Source organism: Haliotis asinina, chromosome 6, assembly GCF_037392515.1.
Source record: "Haliotis asinina isolate JCU_RB_2024 chromosome 6, JCU_Hal_asi_v2, whole genome shotgun sequence".
Taxonomy (NCBI): Eukaryota; Metazoa; Mollusca; class Gastropoda; order Lepetellida; family Haliotidae; genus Haliotis; species Haliotis asinina.
In genome coordinates this window covers 36,784,636-36,797,500 of record NC_090285.1, presented here as the reverse complement: position 1 = coordinate 36,797,500, position 12,865 = coordinate 36,784,636, and the positions used below count along the sequence as shown (strand labels likewise).

The window sequence follows — 12,865 nt, the reverse complement described above, 5'->3', positions numbered from 1 at the left end:
AGGCAGACACACGTCATATCGTAATAGACTTGCCACACCTGTTAATTTGAACAATGGCCCACCGAGGTATTGACAAATAACCAGACAGACAAACATGTAAGTTGACCCACAAAACACCCCTTTACCGATTATAAGGATGTACAAGTCAAATCTATGCTCATTTGTGCGACGCGAACCAGAGTAAACGTGTATACTTCAGACAGATACTGATAGATGCATATAGACGAAGGGTTCGCTTGTCTTCCTTGACTGCTGACGGTTACTGATCCTGTGGCTTCATGGTGCCTCATGTTGCTATGGTACTGCGCTTTGATGATGTCGGAATTCGTGGATTGCTGGTATTCATATCCTTCGTTAAAAGTCCTTCACATTTAACCCTTTGTCCTATAAGTAAATGGTTGAAGTTTTATAATGTCACTGTTAGTAACAAAAGGTGGTATAAATGCTTTAATGCCAAAGCTTCCTCTTCAGGAAAAGCCGTTCAATAGCGAACGTTTGTATAAGTCTTAGAGAAATTTCTTAAGACTGCTTTCGAGGAATTAATATGTAGGCATGTATCTCCATGTCCATGGTTCCAGAGTAAACAACAATCGTTTGAAGCTGTAAACAGGTGATCTGATCTGAAAAAATGAAGGGATTGTCACTTACAAACCTTCTCAAGGGTAGGATACAATTGAGTCCAGTGAATTGCAGTGTGTTCAAAGTATGTTTACATATTGGTAAATGAGGGGGTGCTCAAGGTTTTACGCTACCTTTAGCAACAAATTCCAGCATTGTCATGGCGGGTAATACCAGAAGTAATCCACAAGTATTGTACCAATAAGTCGAATCGAATTTGGGCCTTTGGTGGGACGAGCGGACGCTTTAGCCACTCGGTCAGCCAAACGCAACTGAGGACTGGTTTTAACCCGTTGTTTCGCTGCACATGCGTTAGGGACTATGCAGTCTTGGCGATACATTAGAAATGCTTTCTAACTGATGACTTGGTTTTCAGTCTATAAATAAGGGTTGTGCCGTCTCCCATTTGAAGCAGAACTGGTTCAACATGTCACGCAAGTCGGTCCCCTAGTCAGGTGAGTTGAAGTCATAACAGCTGATATTATCTAAAACAACAATTGTCACCCTGCACTGAAGCGAAACTTTATTGCACGATATCTAAAACATTTATTGTAGTGTAGGTGCGACAGTCTTAATCGGCTCTCGTTAAATATACATGTATACGCACAGTCATGCATTCAGTCCATTTGTACCTGCTGATACCCTTCTCTCGCTACACATTTACTATGAAAATGACCTGATCATTTACCTTGACTATCTCGCAAATCAACAGTCGGGCTTTATTCAAGTGCGCAACACAGCTATATCAGCCTGTCGGTGTGCACGAATCTGTCATGGGGTATGGCCTCTCAGCGCGTTGACTCAACAGGTACGACAAGTATATGTATAAATTACAACAAATAATGGGATGTCATATCTGATTTGCTTATGCAATACAGGTCTTATCTTTAAGAAGTAGCTGTGATAGGGAAATCTTGACGCGAAAGGATGTTTACTAAATATTATTTCTTTTAACATATGGTTATCGTGGAAGTCGTTTGTTGAATGTTCATTCTACAACAGTTCACTAAACAATGTCTCCAGGACTTTGCATCATACTTGTTTCCCACATGGGATAAACTGATACCTCATACCATGTTAATGTACTAAATGTCAGCAGCTTGGGGTTTGAGACCCGTGAAGGTCCCGGGGTAGAATAGACCTTCAGCAACCCATGCTCGCCATAAAAGGTGACTGTGCTTGTCGTAAGAGGCGACTAACGGGATCGGATGGTCAGACTCGTTGACTTGGTTGACATATGTCATAGGTTCCCAATTTCGCAGATCGATGCTCATGTTGTTGATCACTGGATTGTCTGGTCCAGACTCGATTATTTACAGACCGCCGCCATATAGCTGGAATATTGCTGAGTGCGGCGTAAAACTAAACTCACTCACTTACTCACTCACTTGGTGTTTGAAACATTTGCTTAGTAGCTCTCACATAACACACTTAATGATGTTTTCGTTTAGTGTGTATACATCCTTCTGGTTTTAGGAAATTACATCGTAAATGTCACTAATCATTATTTATTGATATTTAACTTCCATGGTATTTTGTGATGATATGTAATGTAATATTTTCAAACCTCATTTTGCAGACAAGTGTACTTGTTGGATCTCTTACAAATCCTTTGAAACATCGTGCACGGAACCTAATATCATTACATTTCACATAAAAGCGTCAAATTTTACCGAACAGGATAGGAAAAAGAAGCGTATAGTACTTCGGGAATTTGATACGCGTGTGTCTGCATTGCGCAATACTGCCGGTGGAATTTTGTTTATTCACATTACTCACCGAAACATTAACGACCGCAACCTATCAAACTTTGACCAGTTTGTTGACAAAAGTTTGAAAAACTTGATTGCTGATGGCTGTTCATTCGTGGAGTCCTACTCTCGAAAGTGGTTAAGCTGTCAAGAAGGTATCCTGATTTTAACGGTTGCCAAGGAATCGTGTGTGTCCTCTGTGAGTCTCAACACCAAGGTGTGCTCAGATCACGAAATTGAGTTTCCGTCAACGTTTGAACTGATCAGATTTGTTTCTAAAGGACAGCATGGAGTGAGTGAAGCCCCAGAGAACCCCGAGCATCGTCCTTTCCACCAGAATGCCAAGAACTGGGTGGAGGACAGACACATTCAACTAAAAACTTTTGATGAACCTACCTTTCGTACGTATTGTAAAGGAAACAATAAATCGTGGGAAGTGAACTTTGTTGACTACGTTTGGAATAAACTACGTTTTCAGGAATACCTGACATGCATGTCCAAAGTGCCACGTGGTGGCTCATATTATGTTGGAATAAGTGAGTGGAAAAATCAAGTTCCCCCAGATGTTCATGGAATTCCTTTAAGGAGTACAAAGACGAACATCACAGATCGTTTCAAGCAGAAACTGTCCACTGTTACTGTTTACGATTTTGATGACACTTTCAAAAGCGGATATGAGGAGGAAAATATCATTGAAATCAAATTCCATGATCTGAAAACAGGAAATTCCGTTCTTGAAATGGTAGTTAAATGTGTAAAGGGCATAGTTTTCTATGACAACGGTCCACTTGCATACGCAATAGAAGATAAAGATAAAATTGTGAAAATTGATAAAGTTCAGTGGATAAGAAAAATCAGATCTTGGAGGATGCAATAGGCAGGTACATGACGAGGGTATTTGGTGGTTGTCGCAACTGCCTGCTGTGTTCCTATATATACCTTTACTTGGATACTTTATGTGGTGTTTTGAACTGCTTTACAAACATTTAGCTTCTTTCGTGGTGCTAAGAGGCTGATTCCAGACTACAATGAGTGATTCGGATTCCTACCTATCTTATCCATCGGACGAAGAAGACATGCCTTGCTGTCCCTTTCACCTGGATCCCATGAGTTCAGAATCATCTGATGAAAGTTTCGACGGCTTTGACACGTGCAAAACTGTGTCCATCAAAGGTAGAACATTTTCCCCATGCCTTTATTGCTAGATGGCACACCAATTACAACAAACGTCGCATTTTTATTGTTAGTTTAGCTGCCTACTGCAATCAGCTAAGGCAAATCTACAGATTGAACGCGGCACAGATTTATTGACTCGGTGTCCCAAGGTGTAGACAGATATTTGCACCCTGGCCAACGTTCACGGTTGGCCGAAATCTCCTGATGTCAAGGACCACTCGTGGTTTCCTTGACACCAGTTGTTTTGGCGCCAGTCACTTTGGTACTTTCCGGCATAATGGCATGGCCACGAGTCTTGATGGTGTCTTAAATTGCAGAATTCTGAACCAGGCAGAGGACCGTTTTGAAACATGTTCAAATTCATGACGACGCCTTACTGAGTAAAGACAAGTAAACATCGTCTTTGGGTGACAGTGCATTATCATAACAGTTCCAAATAAAAAAATGGACAAATACAAGCATATGCCTAGTTACAGTCAATCAGTTTTAAGGTTCCAGTCTTAAATACCAAGGCAAAAATGGTTTCATGTCTTTGGGAAATAGATACTGATGTTGATGTCAGGGTATCAGGTTTTGCTTTACAATGAGCTGATGGTTAGGGATGCCATTTGCACGTCTTCTGTATAAGAGAAGGTTCTGCAGTGTGCCTCTAGAAACATTAATATAAAATCATGTACCTTCACATGCATTGCTATGGACTCGTGTTATATTTTAAAGAACACATGTTTGCAGCTTCCGAGTGGCAATCGGGTGCACATTTAGGAAATACTGATACGAATTACCTGGAGAAGTTGCAGTCAAGACAAAAGGGTATTTATTCTTTCATAACATTCGTGTTTACTGATACATTTTAATGGTATATTTGCTTATTGGTGAATATGACTCTCAAATAAACAGGAGCTGACCTGAACCTATAGTCTACCAGTGTGAATGGTCATTAGTGATCTTCACTAGAGCTGTGCTTCTTAGACAGCGTCCTTTGTTGTGTATTTTTACGTCCCTTGGGCGCAACAATAACCTAGCTGTGGTGTCGAATCCCAGTTCTTTGCAAACTTAAGGCCAAAGCCTTCGATCCAATGACTAACTGGCTCCAAACGCTGCTCTAACGTACGAAAATCACTGAGTAGCATATGAAAACACACGGGAACATATAATTTCAGAAAAAGGAGAAAATGGGATAAGTGGTTAGATTAACTGATCACGATGCAGTCGAGATAGGGGAATGTCCTCCACATGTCTGTTCAGAACATTTTAAATACTTAAGAACTTAAAAGCAGTATCCCTGATTAAACAACGTTAACAGAAGTGTGCAGGACTAAAGGCAGCAAAGGCTGTTACTGTCAATTGTAAATACAAATACTTATATTTTTTCACAGATGACTGTGTCTTTTTTCCACCGAAGCTGAAAGCCAGCCTATCAGAAAATCATCGGTGCATAATTGATGGTTTGAAGGGTTTGGGTTATGAACAGGCGTTCGTGTACATCGGGAGGTCTGTTGTTGTCAGCCTGAACGTGGACAATGACAGAATCAAAGTACCCAAGCAACTTATTTGCGATGCCATCATATTTGCACACAACAGACCTGTTACTGTTCTCAGTTTTGTGAGAACGAATGACAAACCAGAGAAGTATGCCTTGTACAATTCACTTCTATCAAGGCACCTCACGAAGATCATGCGGGCCTCACTGCAGGAAAATATCAGTGTCATAAATGGAGTTGTTGAAGAGCAAGGTGAAATCAAGAAAAGAATTGACGAGTTTCAAGACAAGGCAACGTTGTTTTCCATAGCAGGATCCCACGAAATGAACGCATCACGGAGTAGAGCTGCAGCAACATCAATCCTGCAGGCAGCCGCTGAATGTAAAGCAGTTTCTTTGATCAACATAGGGTCTGGGAAAGAAGGCGCCGAATACAAGCTCAACAAGCTGGAATTTGAAGAGATGGTTGATGTGATTGAGGATGCAGACGTTCGTTCTCAGATATCCATCACCTTTCAGAATAACGTGGTGGCTCTAGAATCACTCTGTAGACTGTCTCGGGTGTGCGAGATTCGGGTTCATTTTCAGGAGCACACTGAATTCATGTCTGAAAATGAACACTCCATCTTGAGGTAAAGTGATAAACGTCTCATAGAGTTCATAGGTTCACAATAGACATGCATTGTTACCTTCATTTAGTGTTATAACCAGTCTGGTGTAACATCTGCTGCTCTATACCAAACATTCATGAAAGTAGAGATTGTATATTCGCATGACTTGGTTTTGTTTTCAGGAAACACTATCCAAAGTTGGACATGGAACCAAGAATGCAAAACTATAGTACAGTCCCGGTGCCAAATCTTCCGGTAGCAAGTGACAAAGACCTACTGAATAGTGAGGGTAGTTTGTCAGTTTTAGGTAAGAATTAGTCTTCATCCCATTAATCTATTATATCTTGCATATGAGGACCACTCTGGAACAAGGACCAGTATCTGAGATGTATTTTGGAACTTGTTCTTATTGTTTAGGGATATTTGTACATTGCCGGGGATAACTATGTTGTATTGTACCATTCAGGAGACAATACTGAACTCGTATACGTGCTGACGAAGAAGTTTGTGTCTTCCTCTCAGAAAGGAAAGGTTGCCATCAGCACAGCAAGCACACAGGAGGTATGCATTCTTGCTTGAACATAATTGGTTTGCTCTATAAACATCACGTACCAATGTTTGAATCATAACATGTTATTAATGTATCCCTTTTCAACTGTAAGATCACGTTTATTGTATGTTACGTATTTTTGGTGTAATTTGCAGCTTCAGGATCAGTCTCCGAGTCAACAGTTTCGAAAATCAAGAAATGAGGCTATATTCAGGTCCATGCAGCACGTACGCGCCACACCCTGGTCGGCAGGAAAGACAAAGCGATCTCAATCAATGTTGGAAAAATATGAACTCAGGAGAGATACATGTAAGTATCCTTACATACCAACGGCAAAGAGAAACACTGTGTGAAAATTCTTTCTAAATCCCATACTATACCAGGCACATAAAGAAACTGTGCATTGTCAAAATATTAACCAAGTTGATAAGTACGACAACAATGTCAAAGGTACATATAATATTTAGTGGTGTGGGAGGGGTGGGCGGGATGGGGGTGGAGGTGTCGTGAAACCATAAAAAGTCAGGAGAAATTCAACTGAAAAGTCAATCACAATGACGTCACGTGTCCACAAGCGGGAGAGGGGTCAAACGACCAGTTCACAAGCTCAATAATGGGTATGTCCACCATCGGCATTGAGAAGTGCAGTGCATCGACGACGCATAGAGCCTATCAATCGTGCAAGGAAGGCTTGTGAGATGTCACGCCAGATTCTCTCAGGTTATATTGCAAGGTCAAGGACGTTATCTGGCGGATGAGGAAGACGGCGGAGACGTGAATCCTTTTCGTCCCAAACATGCTCTATCGGGGAGAGATCCGATGGATTGCAGGCCAAGGCACTTAATCAACAGATTAGTGTTGCAGAAAATCCATATCAAACCTTGTCCGAGGGCGGATATTATCCTGTTGGAATGTTAACCCAGGACCATGACATTGCAGAAAAGGAATTGACACAGGTCGAGGAATCTGATCCTTGTAGCCCACGCCAGTTAAGTTGCCCTGAAAACATCACCAAAGGAGTTCTTTGGCGTCCTGTTATTCCTCCCCAAAGCATCACGGAACCTTCACCAAAGCGATTCCTCTCCAAGACCCAAGCCTGTGCATAACGTTCTCCCACGCGTCTATAGGCACGTTGATGTCCATTACTATGGGAAATGTTACACCTGGACTCATCTGTAAAAACAACATTTCTCCACCAAAACAAGGGTCAGCGAACATGATTTCGGCAACACATTCGGCGAGCTAGTCGTTGACGTGTCAGGATAGGTCGTATGACGGGACGTTGTGGTCTGATCCCGTGATGACGTAATTGGTGTCGAACTGTGTTGGGGTGAATACGGCGAAGTCCTGGGATGGTCAGGGCAGTTATCACTGCAGTCTGAAACCTGTGGCGAAGATGTGTCATCCGTATCCATCTGTCCTGTCTTGGCGTTGTTACACGTTGACGTCCAGAATTTGGCCGATCCATCACGTCATATCTGTTCTGGTAGCGTCTCACTTGTGCAGAAATGGTGTTCCGGTGGCAGTGGAAATGTGCAGCCAAATGTCATGGAGACATTCCCATACGGACCATCCCAGTGGCCTCATGGCGTTGTGCAGACATTAGCCAAGGCTATCCAAAGTCACAGTATTGAGTGGCATTCATATACTCTGTTTCTCTGAATGCACGTGCAACAAAGTATTGCACGTCTCAGTGACGAAACCCCTGACGTCACGGAACGTGGCACGTGCATACATGTTGGATACATGTCACTTATCTCTGAGTTTAAATCCTTATGTGTCTACACAGGTTTGATCAATTTAGATTTTAATTGTTTGTATGCACAGTTTCTTTATATGTGTCTGGTTTATTTTCATACCTGTGTCTGCTTGGTAGTTATGCCATGACATTCGGGTAGTATGCATATATCAACAGAAGAGCATGTATCATGGGCCCATGGCCACTTTATTGAATACATCTGTCTATCTGTTTGTCTGTATCCTTTTCAATTGTAAGGGCACGCTTATTGTGTGCTACGTATGTTTGGTGTTTGTAGCTTCAGTGTCAATTTCCGAGTCAATGTGACTTATTTCCAGTCCATGCAACATTTACGCAACACACCCTGGACAAAGCGAGCTCAGTCAATGTTGAAAAAAATATGAACGCAGGACAATAGCGAAGAGAAACGCTGTGTGAAAAAGTCTTTCTAAATCCCATAATATAATACAATGAAATGTTTCCATGTAGACCTTATAGTCAAGTAAAATGTTACAAACTCAAAGACGGGTATGCAGAGAAAATAGCAGTATATTTCTGACCCACAGTTTGCCAAATGAACACAAAAGGCTTCGGAGTTACTTTCCATGTGCTCGGCCACTCTACAGTGAAATCTAGAAGCAGACCATTTCATCCCATATATAATCTGCGAGAGAATTTCTAGGAGATGGGTGTACTAAATCAGCGCCTTGGTGGAAGGCCATCCATCCCTGGTCATGACTTTGACGAATGTGATCCTTCCATCCCATACCTGTCAAATTAATCCGAACAACAACCAAATTGCTCCTGGTGATTTTACCCCATTCCAAATCATCACTTAAGATGGTCCGAGACAAACGTTTGGGCACAACGCTCCACAGGACGTCTGTAGGCGTGTTGACGTCTGCGAGTCCAAGTCCTTTACCAGAAGCGAAAATAATGGGACATGATTTCGGGACCGACTTTGACCATGTTGGATTGGTCGGTTATATATTGTATAGTCAGTTTAATGTTCATGTTACCACTGCGGTAGTGGTATCAGGCCACAAACAGCATCCAAAACCGTGCACGCAGTGGACGACCTTCAGTAGCATCACAACGTCATGACCGACAGACTGTGTGCACCCACCTGCAGTATCGCTTCACCAGAACGATGGAAACAACACGCCAGGCCGATGGGACTCCCAACGGACCCATTAGTGCTGATACCACGAGTCGACCTTTGCGTTGAAGAAACTTCTGCTGTTATCGTGGTCCTGTCCTCATCACTCGTCATCGCCCAAACCGACTGCAGTGCGCAACGCATTATCGAAATTAGCCGTATGGACATTGGAGATCTGTGCTATTGTCTGTTGAAAGTCCATTTTGTGTTTCGACAGCGTATGGCGATGGGGTGGGGGCGATTTACCAATGTGTGCATTTTTGAACGAGACTCATGGGGTGGTCTAAGCATCTGGATCTGGTCTGAACCATAGAGTTCGCCCAATGGTGTTCCAGAATCTCGGTCTAGGGCAGGGAAATGACGTGACAGCTGCTCGCTACATTGTACTCCGCGTTGTGCCACATTTTGGACGTCACATCTTGGAACTCGCATCTTCCAGCAAGACTACGCTCGTACTCACACTGCCAGAGCATCAGTAGACTTTCTAAGACAATATGGCATTCCTACAATGGCCTGCACTCAGATTTAAGTCGAATAGACCACTTCTGGAACGTGATTCAAAGAAAACGGGATGACCTCCAACCAAAGTCGACCACTGCATCTGGACTTGATCAGGGATTTCGCAGAGTATGGACTCAAGTGCCTATGGCCTTCATCAACTGGTTACATATGTCATTCATTCCAGACAATGCAACGCCGTCGTCGATGCCCATGGAGGGAACATGACTGAACTCAGTCCTCCCTTAGGATTAGTAAACAGAGCGAATTAAAATTGTGTACTCAGAAACCTAAATCGGTATGACGTTACTTTTGCGGTATAGTATTTATATATGTATTTGATGTATGTGATATCACCTGCGGTTTCTTTAATCATACTTAGGGGTCATTATGTGAAGGCTATACTCAACTGCAGTGTGCGGAGCAGCCTTTCGTCTTCTCCTGGGTCAACAGATATCTACCACCAGACAGCATAACACCATACACATCCATGTAAGAGGTCCTTTGGATACAAGAACCACGCATGGTGTTTGATTTTACTCATGGGATTGACCTTTGAAAACATTTCATACATGTTTGACATTAACAGCAATATCTTAATTTTATTCAGAACATAACATCCAGTTCTTTATTTATAGATTAAATTGATTATTGAAATATTGATGTGATATGATATGATGTAGTTGTTCACTGACTGATATGTTAATATGTATGTAGTGTTTTGGTATAGATTTATATATCGATTTCAAATATTTGAGTGTTCCGATACTTTGTTTTTCTTTGTAGTATAGTAGTATATGACTATTTCGTGCACTTAGATTCAGGTTGATTCTTGTCAGTTTTTTTTTAAAATGTAGGGACTTGGTTCTCACATGCTCAGATTTATTCATATATTAACAAATAATGCACCTCACGTGTGGTTCAAAATGGACATTACTTCTACCAAAGTGGTGGTAGGGGTGGCCTATCTGTTCATTCTCGTGGCAGAAATACTTGAAATATAGTCAGAGTCACTAAACCGACACGCCACTTAGATGGTTCCATGGTTTATCAGAAATGCAATGAATGAAAAGTAACACAATCGAAAGCCATTTGTCTAGGCTATGTATCAGGATCTGTCAGGAATTTTCACTTTTGTGGACGGTCAGAAGAAAGTGAAGAATGAAACTCAATACACACTTGAAAGACCTTTTAAAACAAACGGATCAGACTAGAAAAACAAAAGGATTAGACTAGAAAAACAAACGGATCAGACTAGAAAAACAAACGGATTAGACTAGAAAAACAAACGGATTAGACTAGAATATATTGATAAACTACTCTATGAGTAATAAACCTGCGGAAAGGAAAACCCTATCAGAAAGCCATGTATAGCCTAAACCGAACTTTCTTCAGTTTTGTACTAATGAACTAAAAGCTAGTGATCTAACTTGATAAAGAAACATAGAGAACTTAGGCGTTGTTGATATGAAAACATATATGTTTTGAAGATTTGAAAATTTCAAACTTAAGATGTAGTCTTCGAAATCTAACACCAAACGTTCAAGAACTCAAATATAAACGTCTTCTAGTGGCTAACATAAATCAGTTAAATACAATTAGGTTCCTTACTGGAATGAAATACTTGATATGTTTAGTGTATTTTATGGAAAATGTATATTTACCCTTGAGACATGTATTATGTTTGAACTGATAATCATCAATTCCGCAACGGATATCAGTTGATAGAGAACTATATCACAAAGAGGAACAAATTATGATGAACATTAATTGTTGCTCTACCCGCTTGAAATACTATTGTCAGTCACTGGAATAAACGATAACATATTTGAAATAGTAAGTAACAAAAAGAGTTTTGCTGATTTGTCGTTACGTTATTGGCAGTTGATGACTTTGCCATTGTATTTAATAAATGAGAAATGTTATGTACAGAGAACACATTTACTTGATAGAAAACCTCCTTTTTGTAGTTCATAGTGCTTCATAAACACAAGTTCTATCATTGCATCGCCTGGAGACTATGACTGGATTGTCTGGTTCATAACCCATTTGTTTACAGAGAACTTCATACAGCCGTGATGTTGCTGAAACAAATGAGTTTCGTGATATAGTCACAGCTGTATGGTTCTGCCTCTTCCGTTTAGCATAGAAGTTTAGTAGTAGATAGTTTAGTATACAGCTGTAATGTTGCTGAAACAAATGCGTTTGGTGAGGTTCTGCCTCTTCTGTTTAGTATTGAAGCCGTGCAAAGGATGTCATATTACTGGAATTGATTTTCAAACTCTTTACATCGAAATGACTTTCGTACAGTTTACTAACCTAATAGATACAATATTGTTCCTGGTTTTCTTAAACTAGAACAGCTTAAAACCTCCTGGATCCAACCTGGTCCAAGCACTTTGTGGTCGCGGAGACATATTAATATCAGGTATAAAACCGAAAGCCAACTGTGAATATTTTCATCGGGATACCTCTTGATATATACCAAGTAAATAAGTAATTTTATAATAATTATAGAATCCATATGTATAGAGTGAAGAATTACATGTAATGTTTCCTCATCCACCTACCATTTAATCCCAGTATTAAAAACGTCTGATATTAAAAACAACATCTTACATTTAATCACACGTCCACCAGTTCTTCATTTATAGATGAAATTAATTATCGACATATTGATGTGATGTGACGTGGCTGACTGGTTGTTGATTGGCTGATATATTTAGATGTATTTGGTGTTTTGTTATCGAGTGATTATATTTTATTTATCAATTATTGTCTTGTTGATGTTCTATTCTATATTTTGTAAGTAGTTATATGCACAGATGAACTGCTTATGATTTTCTGTTGCTTGAGTTTGTATTCATTTATATATTTATACAAGTGTTCGATTCATTTACACACCCAATTATACATATTTATACATCCATCCGCTAAGTCAGTCGATACGCAGACTCCAGCTACATAACTACCTATCTATACTTCTAGGATCTTTTACATACTATCATATTTCTCGAAATATGTTATGATCTAAATGCGCTTTTAAAGTTGAATATTTCGTTAACAGTTTGAACGCTTGACGTTGATGAAAGAATGCTTAATGTGAACAGTCCACAGAAATGTTAATAAACACTGCTTAAAAGAACAGTTTGCTGTGCTGTGTTTTATAAGATTACTCAGGAGAGTATCGAATTGTCAACTGACGTAGAGAATAGGTTACTGATAGTACAGAACAACCCACTGACAATGTGGCAAATACTGAAGATAACATTCCTGAAACATGA

General features: G+C 40.5%; 2 protein-coding genes across 3 annotated transcripts; both read left to right on the top strand.

Moving 5' to 3' along the window:
* Positions 1-1,044: 1,044 nt before the first annotated feature.
* Positions 1,045-3,342, top strand: LOC137287498 (uncharacterized). Its single transcript, XM_067819831.1, has 3 exons — positions 1,045-1,073; positions 1,331-1,426; positions 2,198-3,342. Exons 2-3 carry the CDS (start codon positions 1,399-1,401, stop codon positions 3,244-3,246), a joined length of 1,077 nt encoding a protein of 358 aa, XP_067675932.1. The 5' UTR covers positions 1,045-1,073; positions 1,331-1,398; the 3' UTR covers positions 3,247-3,342.
* Positions 3,304-12,728, top strand: LOC137287497 (uncharacterized). 2 transcript variants are annotated; one of them, XM_067819830.1, is made up of 7 exons: positions 3,304-3,542; positions 4,278-4,355; positions 4,922-5,657; positions 5,819-5,943; positions 6,103-6,197; positions 6,342-6,495; positions 9,964-12,728. In XM_067819830.1, the coding sequence occupies exons 1-7, from the start codon at positions 3,398-3,400 to the stop codon at positions 9,975-9,977; spliced, it is 1,347 nt and encodes a 448-aa protein (XP_067675931.1). In that variant the 5' UTR covers positions 3,304-3,397; the 3' UTR covers positions 9,978-12,728. The 2 variants fall into 2 exon arrangements, with proteins under 2 accessions (XP_067675931.1, XP_067675930.1); XM_067819829.1 differs by lacking the exon at positions 9,964-12,728 and adding an exon at positions 8,491-8,664.
* The last annotated feature ends 137 nt before the right edge of the window (positions 12,729-12,865 follow it).